Source organism: Debaryomyces fabryi (genome assembly GCF_001447935.2).
Source record: "Debaryomyces fabryi strain CBS 789 chromosome Unknown contig00035, whole genome shotgun sequence".
NCBI lineage: Eukaryota > Fungi > Ascomycota > Pichiomycetes > Serinales > Debaryomycetaceae > Debaryomyces > Debaryomyces fabryi.
The window spans coordinates 18773-31950 of record NW_015385461.1 but is presented as its reverse complement, the minus strand read 5'-3'; the positions used below and the strand labels follow the sequence as shown (position 1 = coordinate 31950).

General features: G+C 34.5%; 7 protein-coding genes across 7 annotated transcripts; 3 read left to right on the top strand and 4 right to left on the bottom strand.

Moving 5' to 3' along the window:
* Positions 1 to 652: 652 nt before the first annotated feature.
* SAS3 (Sas3p) lies at positions 653 to 2896 on the top strand (the record flags this gene model as incomplete). Its single annotated transcript, XM_015610982.1, has 1 exon — positions 653 to 2896. One exon carries the CDS (start codon positions 653 to 655, stop codon positions 2894 to 2896), a length of 2244 nt encoding a protein of 747 aa, XP_015468180.1.
* A 103-nt stretch (positions 2897 to 2999) lies between these two features.
* AC631_02151 (3'-5'-exodeoxyribonuclease) lies at positions 3000 to 4226 on the bottom strand (the record flags this gene model as incomplete). The annotated part of the gene is made up of 1 exon (XM_015610981.1): positions 3000 to 4226. One exon carries the CDS (start codon positions 4224 to 4226, stop codon positions 3000 to 3002), a length of 1227 nt encoding a protein of 408 aa, XP_015468179.1.
* Positions 4227 to 4404: 178 nt separating this feature from the next.
* AC631_02150 (uncharacterized protein) lies at positions 4405 to 5109 on the top strand (the record flags this gene model as incomplete). Its single annotated transcript, XM_015610980.1, has 1 exon — positions 4405 to 5109. One exon carries the CDS (start codon positions 4405 to 4407, stop codon positions 5107 to 5109), a length of 705 nt encoding a protein of 234 aa, XP_015468178.1.
* A 136-nt stretch (positions 5110 to 5245) lies between these two features.
* Positions 5246 to 5854, top strand: AC631_02149 (aminoacyl-tRNA hydrolase; the record flags this gene model as incomplete). Its single annotated transcript, XM_015610979.1, has 1 exon — positions 5246 to 5854. One exon carries the CDS (start codon positions 5246 to 5248, stop codon positions 5852 to 5854), a length of 609 nt encoding a protein of 202 aa, XP_015468177.1.
* Positions 5855 to 5970: 116 nt separating this feature from the next.
* DOT6 (Dot6p) lies at positions 5971 to 7662 on the bottom strand (the record flags this gene model as incomplete). Its single annotated transcript, XM_015610978.1, has 1 exon — positions 5971 to 7662. One exon carries the CDS (start codon positions 7660 to 7662, stop codon positions 5971 to 5973), a length of 1692 nt encoding a protein of 563 aa, XP_015468176.1.
* A 271-nt stretch (positions 7663 to 7933) lies between these two features.
* TRP2 (anthranilate synthase) lies at positions 7934 to 8995 on the bottom strand (the record flags this gene model as incomplete). The annotated part of the gene is made up of 1 exon (XM_015610977.1): positions 7934 to 8995. One exon carries the CDS (start codon positions 8993 to 8995, stop codon positions 7934 to 7936), a length of 1062 nt encoding a protein of 353 aa, XP_015468175.1.
* Positions 8996 to 9727: 732 nt separating this feature from the next.
* AC631_02146 (uncharacterized protein) lies at positions 9728 to 13012 on the bottom strand (the record flags this gene model as incomplete). The annotated part of the gene is made up of 1 exon (XM_015610976.1): positions 9728 to 13012. One exon carries the CDS (start codon positions 13010 to 13012, stop codon positions 9728 to 9730), a length of 3285 nt encoding a protein of 1094 aa, XP_015468174.1.
* Positions 13013 to 13178: the final 166 nt, after the last annotated feature.

Sequence of the window (13178 nt, the reverse complement as noted above, 5' to 3'; positions counted from 1 at the left end):
CATGATAATACTTTCTAAACGAAGATTTAATGAGTCAGTTTTTTCGCTATTGTTGTTTATAAATTTATTTATTGGTTTTTTTTATGGTTAATCACCCCAACTATTCTTACGTGGCTCCATTGTTTAATGAACAGATGTCTTTCACTTTTTACGCTATCGCTTTGATGAGATGAGGAGTTCAACGAGTTTATGTTTTATTAGAAATTGCTTTATTTTTATAATTTTCTGTTCGGTCAATCACTTTTTTTATATTGATACTTAGATTCAACATTAATTATACTTATGTTATGAAAATTTACAATGTAATTCAACGGTATGTAGTAATGAATGGAGATATACTGGATGTATCGACTTGTCGTGTATATATTAAACAACGCGGTTTTTTGTGTTCACTATGAAAATCACCTAACCTGAGGTGGGTTTACGACTGTTAAGCAGATCAACAAACGAATTTGAGACCGTGCCAAAGCAGATTAAGGACAATTGGTGATATGCAAGCATGACGCCTAAACATAATCTACTAAATCTGCTTAGGATTACGAATAATAAAATATACGAAGATATATCGCTCGGTAATAATGTTACTGACCGGTCGCAGAGACGAAAACCACCAAACAATTCATATTCAATTAAAAAGTTAGTACGATCCACCATGAATGGTACTGACATAGACGATATCAAGTCGTCTATAGGTGGTGATACCAAAGTGACCATTATACGACCCGTAACGAAACATTTTTATGTGAAGATCAAATATAATAGAAATAATCGTAAATCAAGAAACATATTGAAGATTCCCATTCGAAGGAGAAGCGAGAGCAAAGAATACCCTATAAAAGAAAAAAATGTCCATAAAGCAACAAAATATAGTGCAGATGATTTTTCGAGAGAATTGCCGTACAAGGGGATTTTGAAGTTCCCAGATTGCATTATCAATGACACTGATCCAACTCGAAAAGATAGAGAATTGTTTCAAAGATTGTATCATGAAGGAGAAGAAATAAGAAAATCCAGTCAGGTCGATGAATTACCAACCGTGGAAGAAACTCTTATACCTGGTAGCACCGAATCTACTCCAGCCCCAGCAGTCAACAATTATTTGAAATCTCAGATTAAGAAAATACAGTTTCGAGAATATGAAATTGATACCTGGTATACATCTCCATATCCAGAAGAATATTCACAATCAAAGATATTATACATATGTGAACACTGCTTAAAGTATATGAGTTCGCCAATTTCATATGAACGTCATCAACTTAAGAATTGTAATTTATCAAATAATCATCCTCCTGGAATAGAAATTTACAGAGACTTAAACACAAATATAGCTGTGTGGGAAGTTGACGGTAGAAAAAATATCAACTACTGCCAAAATCTATGTCTCTTAGCGAAATTGTTTCTCAATTCAAAGACTTTGTATTATGACGTTGAGCCATTCATATTTTATGTTTTAACAGAAATTGATAAAGATAACCCTACGAAATATCATTTTGTGGGTTATTTTTCTAAGGAAAAGCTCAGCAATTCTGATTATAACGTATCTTGTATTTTAACATTGCCAATATATCAAAGAAAAGGGTATGGAAACTTATTGATTGACTTTAGTTATCTATTAAGTCGAAATGAGTTTAAATTTGGGACACCAGAGAAACCTTTAAGTGATTTAGGTCTAGTAAGTTACAGAAATTACTGGAAGATAACAATCGCCTTGAAATTAAAAGAATTATATCTCAAGTACTTAAATAATGCGGATAATGATAAAAATAATAACACTCTATCGGTTTCAATAGAGAACTTATCTAAGCTCACGGGTATGATTCCATCCGACGTAGTAGTTGGGTTAGAGCAATTGGATTCATTGATAAAAAATCCTATTACTAGGACATATGGAATTGTTGTCAACTTACAAAAGATAAATTACATAATTGAAAAATGGCAAAATAAAAAATATATTTGTTTAGACTATAGCAAATTGCTCTGGAAGCCTATGTTGTTCGGTCCATCAGGAGGCATTAATTCTGCGCCAGCCATACCGTCTAATCCTGTGCCGAATTTGAATAATAATACAAACTATCCATCCCAGCCAGTTGTCAATAATAGCATTTCTAATATTGTCAATTTTTTGAAGGACGATATAAATAACCCATATACTTTTGAAGAAGAGGCAACTAAAGAAATTGAGTGCTACTTAGACTTGGGTCAAGAAAATGAAGATTCAAATATAGAAGATAATGATATTGATAATTATATCATTTGTTATCCGGGTATTGATGTAAGTCTTAGGAAAAATTTGGCTCCATTAAAACAACCACCAAAAGTAAATTCATTGATTGAAAGTAGTAAGGAGCCGTCTATGTCGCCTGACACCAGAGATGTTAAAGGCGTCGATGAAATTATGGACGAGGATATTTTTGCAGAAGATGAAGATGATGACATCGCTAGCGATGAGTCTGAGGACTACGTTGAAGACTCAGATATTGGTGATGAAGATGGGGAGGAAGAAGAAGATATTGACGAGGTAGAACAACAAGAAGGTGACGAAGAAGTTGATTATAGTAGCGAACAAGCAGACGAGGTAGAGGAGACGCATATTTTTGATTATCTGTTAGATCCAGATATTAAAAATGATTCTTCTATTGATAAGACTCTAAAAACCCCAACAAAACTGCCACAACCGGGTAAACTTGAATTTAATAATTCTGATGGACTCGAAACCAGAAAGACTCGAAGCCGTTCTAACAGGCAAATAGCGGAGCCTGTAACTTCAACAAGGAATATGAGAAGTAGAAGGAATCCAGGTAGCCCTGAAGTTCCTACCAGGGCAATCAGATTGAGAATGCAACAGCAGGTACATATATTGGAGCAAAGTCCCAGACTTCGGAGAAGACGCTGAATGTTCACTAGGATTTTGGGTAAATAATTATATTTTCCTTTTGTATTATATAACTGTAAATCTATTGTATATTAAATTTTAACAAATGCCTTTAATACATAATCTATATTTGGAATAATTTGCAGGTATTATCATAGATTAAGTCAATGAAGCTCTCGATATCCTTGGGATCTTTGATTCCATATAATTCACACATAATTTCAGCAACATAACCTACAAATATTGGTTCATTTCGTGATCTTATTAAAGGATATGCAAATTCTCCTATTGGTTGTACCATGTTTTCTACGCCTTTTTGTTTTGCGAGTGTTTCTACTGCACTTTGATGCTTAGCAAAGTTTTCCTTCTTGATAGTTGGAAAAGGTAAGAACTCATCAAATTTAATTTGAGGTTGCTTGGGTGTTTGCTTTTGTTTTTGCTTTTGTTTACCTTGTTCTTGTGTTCCATTTGATTCTTCTACTGATGGCTCACGATCTTTCAATTTTATTTCAGGATAAAATTTGTTTGGGTAAGTAGTAATATATTTATAGCTTGCATGACTTTTTCTAATTTCACACCAAGGGGAGTCGGTTTCAATCATTAGTTTAGATTTTGGGACCATCTTAGTCACTTCTAAATTATCATCTGTTTTCAAGGAACAACCATTAATGCCTATGTAAAAGCCTAATTCGAGTAATTTTTCAAGTTCTTCTTTCGTGCCCGTAAATGAGTGAACTACCCCATTACCCTTTAAAATATCACCTCTGTCAATAAAAGGTTTAATAATTGATATAAAATCGTCACAAGCACTTCTCATATGCAAGAATAATGGAAGTTTCAAATCCTTTAATGTGGAGATTACTTCCAATTGTTTCGTGAACATCGTTATTTGCTGTTCCTTGGATGCATAATGAAATCGGTCATAGTCCAAGCCAATTTCGCCAAATGCCTTCACGTAACCTTTTTCATATCCTAGCTTTACAAGATCACGTAGCTTGCTTAATCTATTTTCAACATCAGGAACTAATGATTCTGTATATTCGTTCAGTTCTTCATCTTTTTGATAGAATTCTTGTGCCACTGTACATGGATGAACACCTACTGTTGAGTAAAACATGCCTGGATGTTCTTTACACAAATCGAAATGTTCTTCACTTTCCTTGATAGATGAAGCTGTAATTAGCATCTTATCTACATTAAACAAGTGTGCTCTGGCGATGACCTGCTCTATATCTGATGGGTGCTTTGGTGTAGTTGAGCCATTGTAACAACCTTGGAACATCGAGTCTGAAAAATTAACACCAATATCAAAATAGCGTGGTTTCCATTCATTACTTGTTGCAAATGTCATTCTTGCTGTTCTAATATGTGAAAATCCCCTATACACAAGTTTTCTAAGCATATATGAGTGGTAAATATGAAAAGCTGCAATACACTCGGTGAAAAGTAATTTTAGTACTGAAGATCGAGAGTCGAAATAAATACATATATATCAAAAAATACCAATATACAAGAAAAATAGGTAAATTATGTCCGACGAACTTGATAGGGTTCTATCCGCCGAGGAGCTGGCTTTGTCGAAGGATAGAGAAATAGAAAGGGTCTTGAATTGTTGTCCATGGGACTATTATTCTGTTCTTGGGATCAATCCTCTAAAAAAAGATGATCAATTGCAAAATCAAATTAAGAAAACTTATAGAAAGAAAACATTATTGATACATCCTGATAAAGTTTCCAATCCAAAAGCACCACATGCCTTTGATAGGCTAAAGAAAGCGGAATTGGTGTTATCATTCGATGTTCCAGAAAATGAATCAGAAATTGAATCTGTAGATGAGACATCTAAATTATATATAAATGAAAAGAAACGTCTAGTAGCAATATATAACGATGCAGAGAATCGCTTATTGCGTTCAAAAAAGATAATGGAAGGCGATAATTATAGCGAAGAAGATTATCAACGGATTTTAGCATTAGTTACTGAAATCTTAAACGAAGAAATCAAACAGGAGGAAATAGAAAAAAACTTCCAACAACAGCAAGAGGCCAAGAAAATGGCTGAACTTAAAAGGGTACAACAAGAAAGAGAATTGAAGAAGAAACTTGCTACAAAGTGGGAAGATGAAAGGGACATTAGAGTAAATAACTGGAGATCATATACAAACAAGGTTCAAAAGCCCAAACCCAAAAATAAGAAGAAAACCGATAGTTCAAAGAAGAAAGTTCTTGCATAAGTCTTCTTATGCCTATTGTAATAAATAGATATTTCACAATTAACGAATTTTGTAGTTCTATTATAGCGTCACCAGATTGGTAACAAAAACAAAAAAAATAAAAATTACATTTAGTATATTGACATAAAGATAAATAATGTCACAGCTGAATTTATCGCATTTGCTTTCTGTTGGGGTTATATCTCTCGTTACAGGGTTCTGTATAAGTCAATACTTTGGAACTAATGTATGCTCCAAATCAAAGTTGAAGAAACTGAAAAATATTTCGAAGGCTCCAATTGAGGACGTAACTACAGAGGACAGTTCTGAATACGAAGACGTTTCTGAAGATGAGAGTATTGATATCGATTCTACGCCATTAAATGATATCCCCGGTGAAGTTCGTATGACCTTAATTGTTCGTCAAGACTTAAAAATGGGTAAAGGTAAAGCAGCAGCTCAATGTCTGCATGCCACGTTAGCATTATATAAGAAAATAACCAACCCTGAATCAGACGCATATAACCCTGAAATGGTTAATAGATGGGAATATGGTAATGGTCAGGCAAAAATTACGTTACAGGTGCCTAATCAAGAAGAAATGGATACGTTATTTGCTCAAGCCATTTCGTTAGATGTAAATGCATATATAGTTCATGATGCTGGAAGAACACAAATTGCTGCTGGAAGTGCTACAGTTTTGGGATTAGGTCCCGCTCCTAAGTTAGTGATAGATCAAATTACGAAAGATTTAAAGCTTTACTAGTATAAATAAGGAATTTTATTCTTAATTTTTAGGCCTATATATATTTAATTATATTCCCATGTACAGTAACAACAGGCGAATCTTTATGGGAAAACCTTTATGAATTAAATACAAGATTATTTAAGTTTTCTTCTAAGTGTCTCACCTACCGATAAAGGATTCACTGCAGAGCTTGTTCTTCTCTTCTTTCTCTTTCGAATGCCGTGATGTATCGATTCTTCGTCATCGACTAACACATCGTCGTCTTCATCGTCTTCATCGCTCACATCAATTCCATCCATTACATCGTCAACCTCATCGTAAAAATCGTCATCATCGTCTAACCCAATCGAGGATTGTCTACCTCTTCTATGTTCTCTGGATGTAGATGATCTATGCCCATTTCTTAATTTTTCCAAATAATCAATTCTAGACCATATTTCACCTTCTGTTCTTTGGGGCAATAATATGGATAATTCAGCAAAGGATAATTCTCGGTTCCGGCGATTAATTAATAACTCATCTTCTTCCATTGACCAAGGTATTTTGAAAATAGTTGGCTGCGCATTTGGTGTACTTGACTTTGAAGTGTTCTTTTGTGAATTATTAGTAGTCTTATTTGCCTTCTTTGTATTTGCTGGTGAATCACTTTTCTTCAAGTCAGGCTTCAAATTTTCGTCGTCTTTTTTGTCTCCCGTAAACGGAATAACAACGGATCCTGATCTGGAATAATAGCCCAGTGATCCAACACTTCCATTTCTGATACTAGATACCGTAGTTGATTGATAAGTACTAGGTATTCCACTAACACTAGCATTTCTAGAGGGACCACTAATACTGCTTCCACCACCAAACAATATAGGTAAATGGGCCAATGCACTATTATTCAGCTGATGATGTGGTATATTCATCGATTTAGAAGGCAAAGAAGATACTGACGCCGCCCTAGTGGACGACGACACAGAATTTCTATCGTCTTTGACAATTTGAATGATAGAATTATTGTGTACATTGTGAGGTATTGGATGAGCATGATGAGTTAATCGGTTTGAATGAGTCTGCGAACCTTGAGACGTAGAGTTCCTTGGCGTCAAATGACCTGGAGTATGCGGGTGAGGTTGATTATGAGGCAAGTTCATGGTTGGATCAATAGATATATCTGCGTAGTATCCACCACCAGAATTTGTGGTAGTACCATGGTGTGACTGAGGGTCCAATGAAACTTCAGACCTTGGGGAATTGTCGAAGTGATTATGAGTCAAACTATGGGCTTGACTATCCCCATCCGGAGAATTAAGCCCAGGAGTAGATGAATTGGTATTTGTCCCTATATGGTAGTTAGGCATAGGACTCGAAATATTAGAAGGAGTATTTGATAATGCATTTAATCCAGCTAAAGCATTATTAATATTATTATCATACCCCGTAAATGTAGCAGTAGTTATAGGAGAGTAAGATGAAAATGCACTGGGTGAATCATGGCTTGGTGACACAGACTTTGCATTCCCTGGTCCTTTCTTACTCTTTTTTAAACCGCTAGCGGCCGGTATCTTATTGCTACTTGCCGGACTCCCCAATCCAGGCGATGATTTTGGTGGGTTCTTCAAGTTCCCTGACTTCAACCGTCTCCATCTGAATTGACATGCATTAGGAGTTCTGTTAGTGAAGTTGCTAGCAATCTCCTTCCATCCTAACTTTTGTTGATCCTTCAAATGCATCAAGAGTATGTCGTCCAGTGCGTCCCACGATGTGGGTGTTCTAGAGAAGTTTTTAGTGTTAGACGTAGTATTTGACATTGATGGAGAAGAATCATCTTCTGACAGCTTCATATTAGTCTGATTCATATCTAATCCGTCTATTTATAGAATAACCTCTTGATATTGTTACTTGGAATTTCTTGGTGATGATCATCGTTTCTCGACGTTCACTTGAATCGACATAAATAAAATCATGTGAGTATTAATGAACTACCCAAAATGACAATTTTACACCACAGCTACTATTCTATGAACTATATATATATATACTATGAAATGGGCGTATATACGGATTATTATTATTCAGTAGCTACTTTTAGAAAAACGTAAATTAGATATATACCTATTCTTGTCCAACTTTTTCAATCCAAACTTTTTCGGCATCAATAATAGTTTGGTTGTTAGCCTTCATCTTGTTCATGGTTTCCACGTATTCATCATATTCGTCACTGTCGAAAACAATCCCCCCACCAGCTTGCAAGTAGGCAGTACCATTCTTGTAAACCATGGTTCTCAAGGCAATACAGGTGTCCATGGTCTTACCATCATAACCCCAGTGACCAACAGCACCCGCATAAACACCTCTTTTTTCTTTCTCAAGTGTACCAATTAACTCCATGGCCTTAACCTTTGGAGCACCACTCACTGTCCCCGCAGGGAAAATAGATCTGAAGGCATCAAATCTTGTCTTGTCGGATCTCAAGGTACCGCTCACTTCAGAAACCAAATGCATGACGTGGGAGAATCTCTCGATCGTTAAAAGACGATCGACTTTATTACTTTCTGGAGTACAGATCCTGTTTATGTCGTTACGGGCTAAGTCCACCAACATTATATGTTCGGCTCTATCCTTCAAACTCGATCTCAATATTTCGGCATTGGCCTCATCTTCTTCGTTAGTTTTACCTCTCTTCACAGTGCCGGCAATTGGATGGGTCACAACCTTACCCTTTTCATCTGCCTTCACTAAGAGTTCTGGAGATGCACCAATAATTTCAAAATCAATAAGATCTATGTAGAACAAATATGGTGATGGGTTAACAGTTCTTAAATGACGGTATATGTTGAATGGATGTAATGAAGTAGGTCTGGCAACTCTTTGAGAAGGGACAGCTTGGATAATATCACCCTTTAAGATATGTTTCTTTAAAGTTGAAACGTGGCTTTCGTAACCTTCTTGACCTATGTTTGACGTAAAGGTTTGATCAGCCTTGATTGGAGGTTGCTTAGGGTTTATTTCTTCTGGTTTAAATTCAGATCTTAAAATATTTTCTACATTATTAATCTCTTCAGCAGCTTTCAGAAAGCTTGCTTCTAAATCGTTCGAATCAGTTACTGCTACGTTATTGATGATCTGGAATCTGTCATAAACACGGTCAAACGCAACGATTAAATCACATAACATCAATACGGCTTCTGGTAACTGTAATACATCTTTCAACGGCTTGCGGGTTTTTGGTTCGAAATATTTGATACAATCATATGAAATGTAACCGACAGCCCCACCACTAAATTTTGGCAATCCTGGTAATTGGATTTGATTATACTTGGCAAGTTCTTTTTCTAACACAGTGATTGGATCAACATTGCAATGCTCTTTAGGAAATAATTTTTCATCTTCACCAGTTCTTATCACTTTCCTTGGATTAAGACCAATAAATGAATATCTATCAACTGTATCACCGTTAACAGCCGACTCAAATAAAAATGATGGGGACCTTTTCGGGTCGTTCAACTTTGCTAACTTCAAATACGCTTTATGAACAGTTAAGTCATCTGCTGTAACATACTTGTAAATTGGATACAAATTAGGCTTATTTTCGTCACCTTGATGTGATTCAACAATTGAAGTCAAGGCTTCAAGCGATGGTTGAATTTTAGACTATTACGGGTTAGCTTTTTTCCAAAATTTAAATATTCTTGATCCTATTCGAATTCCTAGACTTATACATACAAACATATCGTATTCTTCTTCAATACTCCAAATTAACCTCTCGTATAGATGTGCTAGGTAGAACAAGTATTCATGAGTCAAAATGAAAAAAAAAATATCGTCATGTTATATGCAGGTAAGATCTACAGTACCAGAATAATGTTAGTTGATGTCTATTAAATATATATTTACATGTATATGCAGCTAGTGGAGTAGCCCTGATTCTCTTAGGACACAGTGACCTCTAATAGGATCTAAGAACATTACTTTGTCACAAATAATTTGATTTCCGATTGTTGCTTCCCTATCAAGAGGAAGCATAATGTCAGTCTCAATATTCAACTGAGAACAGTAACCTCTAGCGATCTTTTTGGAAATTGACGGTATTTCATAACCTGCACGAGTGATTATGCAGTCATAGGTAATACCGGCTATTCCTGAGTCCATAGAATTGTCTTCAAGTAGCCTTTGCTCAAGCAATTTCAAAGTCCAAAATTGCTTATGCACTGTTCCCAAGTGGTCGCATAATTGATAGGAGTCTGATATTTTATCTAATTGATTGTTTAATGCTTCGTATGATAAAGGTCCATTTAGTGTATAACCGTATCTTTTCAAATAACTGAACTGTCTAATATTGGCAGAATACTCCTTATCCTTGAAGAATGATAAATTGTTACCTTGAAAATATTGTTGAATATGAGACAAGATTTGAAATTGATTCAACAAAACTTCGTAATTGCTAAACACTCCAAACATTTTAACATATCCATCGTGTAATCCCAATGGTAAAAAGCGCAAGTTCTCGTCTGTGAAAACTTCTATGTTACGCTTGGTCAAATAATTCAAACCAATTAAATATGCACTCATTGAAACATATCCAGACGAGTCTCTCGCTATCAACGTTTGAAAGTATGAATTCGAATGATAATTCGGCAAGAATAAATTATTATGAGAAATATATGCCTCATCCTTCAAATCCGTCGCTTCCTTATTCATACTTAGTTCTGGATTCAGCTCTTCGTTTAAAGATTCAAGAATATCTTGATGGTGGTTAAAGATAGGAATCTCATTCATTAAGCAATATCTTGATGTTATTTTTCCAACAAATTTGTCTATTTCATTAATAAAAAATCTTGATTTAGACAATTCTAGCTGACTTTCAATTGACTTAGATTCGATCTTGGTGATTACCTTTTCGTGGTCCTCATATTTGTTCACTATACTCAATTCTTTCAAAAGATTGCTTGAGTCATTTTTTTGGAATGTAACAGATGGATCAACATTTGAGGCACCATCTAGATTTCGTATTTTAATATGACTTTTCATTACATTAAAAATAAAATTCATATTGTGAATGTCATCGTCATCTAATTCAACATTGCTTTTATCTTGTGAACGTTTCGCTCTTTCTTTAAACAATGTGAAAGGGGAAACTTCAGTAACGCCATTTAAGCAATTTTCAAGTTTATTCCAATCAATATTTTTTATCAGTACTTTACTCAATGAATCAAAAGAAAAAGAAATCTTTTCTTCTAAATCCAGAAATGGATTCGATTCATACTTATTGTAAACAAATGAAACAGTCATGCACGTTACATTATCATTTGAAGTTGCGATCGAACTATACTTATTGCTTGCATCACCAACTGAAAACCAATCAGAATTCGCCTGTAAATTTTGATCCGGAAAACTTAAACTATCGATTAAGCCCTGATCAAAAATGTTTATTTTCGAATCATTAATCAACTTCGCTAAACTCTTCATATTTAAACTAGAAGATGAAATTTCATCGAATAAATTACTGCTAGGTGAAAGTTTGGTGATCAAGTCAGGTATATGAATATTTATCAAATATTTTCTAGAATTTATTTTCTCCAACGATACGCCTAGCATAGACAGTTTCTGTTTTGAATTAACCGATTTGCCAAAAGGCAATCCGTAAACAATATGATCTTGATAATAAACTTTGGATTTTCTTAAGTGAGTGAATTTGTCAGTAATTTTCTGATTTAAAAAATTGTGCAGCTCATTCTGAGTTGAAGTTGAGCATAAATCATTAGCTGATGATATAGATAGTTGTGATAATTGGGACTTGCCCATTATATTTGCAGAAAGGTATATATCCGTCATTTGATTACGCCAATTATTATAAATTTTTAAATCTTCAAGGAACTTATAAATCGTACTTGGGTCTGAGATCTTATCTCCCATGAGTGGCAATCTCTCTATGCTCTCTTTAATTGATGAATGTGGATAAATAATGAAAAACTTCATAACAGTGATAATATTCACAAAGTGTTTACCTTCCCAAATATTGAAGTAAACATTCAAATCATCAAATGATTTAGGGTTCTGCGATGTTTGTTCTCCATAGAGAGCAGACAAAAATGAGTTATACTTAGCCAAATAAATTGGATTTTCAAAATCGTCAAAGATCTTTGAAAGAGATTCCATATTTGTAATGGAATTCACAAAATAGCGAGAACCTGAACTAATCTGATTTGAACAGCTTTCTTTAACAAGATTAGTTAGCTTATTGACTCCGTAACACGAAGTTACCAACCACATTTCTGGAGAGTTTATCATTCCTAAATGGCAGCTTAGTAAAAATGCAGCTTGATTATAATATGAACTGTTGATATCTGACAAAATAGGATCCAGCAATTTGAATGAATCATAAATCTCAGGTAATGAGATACTCTTCATTTGAAAGGGTGTTGCGTACTGTGAAAATGCAATTGAAAACTGGTTATTATTAGGATCCTGTAGCCTATGTAAACGATCAAGACTTTGTCGAATAAATAGCTTCAAAATATCCACTAGGACTAAGCGATTTCTAAAAGTATCATCATGCCTATTTTCAGTAACTTGTAAATTTTGAATCAACTGTGAATCGAGAACTTGAAAAAAATGAAAACTAACATCTTGTGGGCATATCTTTTCTATTTTATTATCCACTGTCAAGACCAATAACTTATTATAGTTTTCGTTGAATTTCGTTTGTGATCCTTCAAGAACCACACCAAATGTGACACTCGAAGTACTGTGATTAATAATCTCTATAAAACTCCCTATATTCGGAGGCATATTCTCATTAGTATTGACTATAGCCCGGAAATTTGGTTTAGGGCTACCTAAAATAAATTTATTAATCTCATCCAACGGACTAGTCAACGATAGGTCCCTCTTCTTATAGTCATTGTAGGCATTTACAAATGCAGGCTTGCTTTTTATGAAATCTTTTAATCTTATTTGAAGATCGTCAATGCTAGAATAATCATTATACTCATTAATTATATCATTAGCTGAATCGCTATCTGGGTCAACAATGTTATTTGCACTAAATATATTTGAAAGCCCCAATCTGCTTTTATATGTACAAGGCGTGGTAGTTTTTATGTATCTTTTATGATTCTGTGATAGTATGCGAATACAACTCAGGAAGTTTAACACCCTTATCTTTACATTGGGTCGTATGATTTTGATCATCATAAGATTTATGTTGCACACATATATTCATTAAATAAAATATGCCCAAGGACTGAAAAACTAATGCAGAAATGTTCTACCTTCCTATGCTGGTACAGAACGAAGCTGTATCTTTTGTAATGATTCAAAACTATTTATCTTCAAAAAAGATTTATATAATATCATG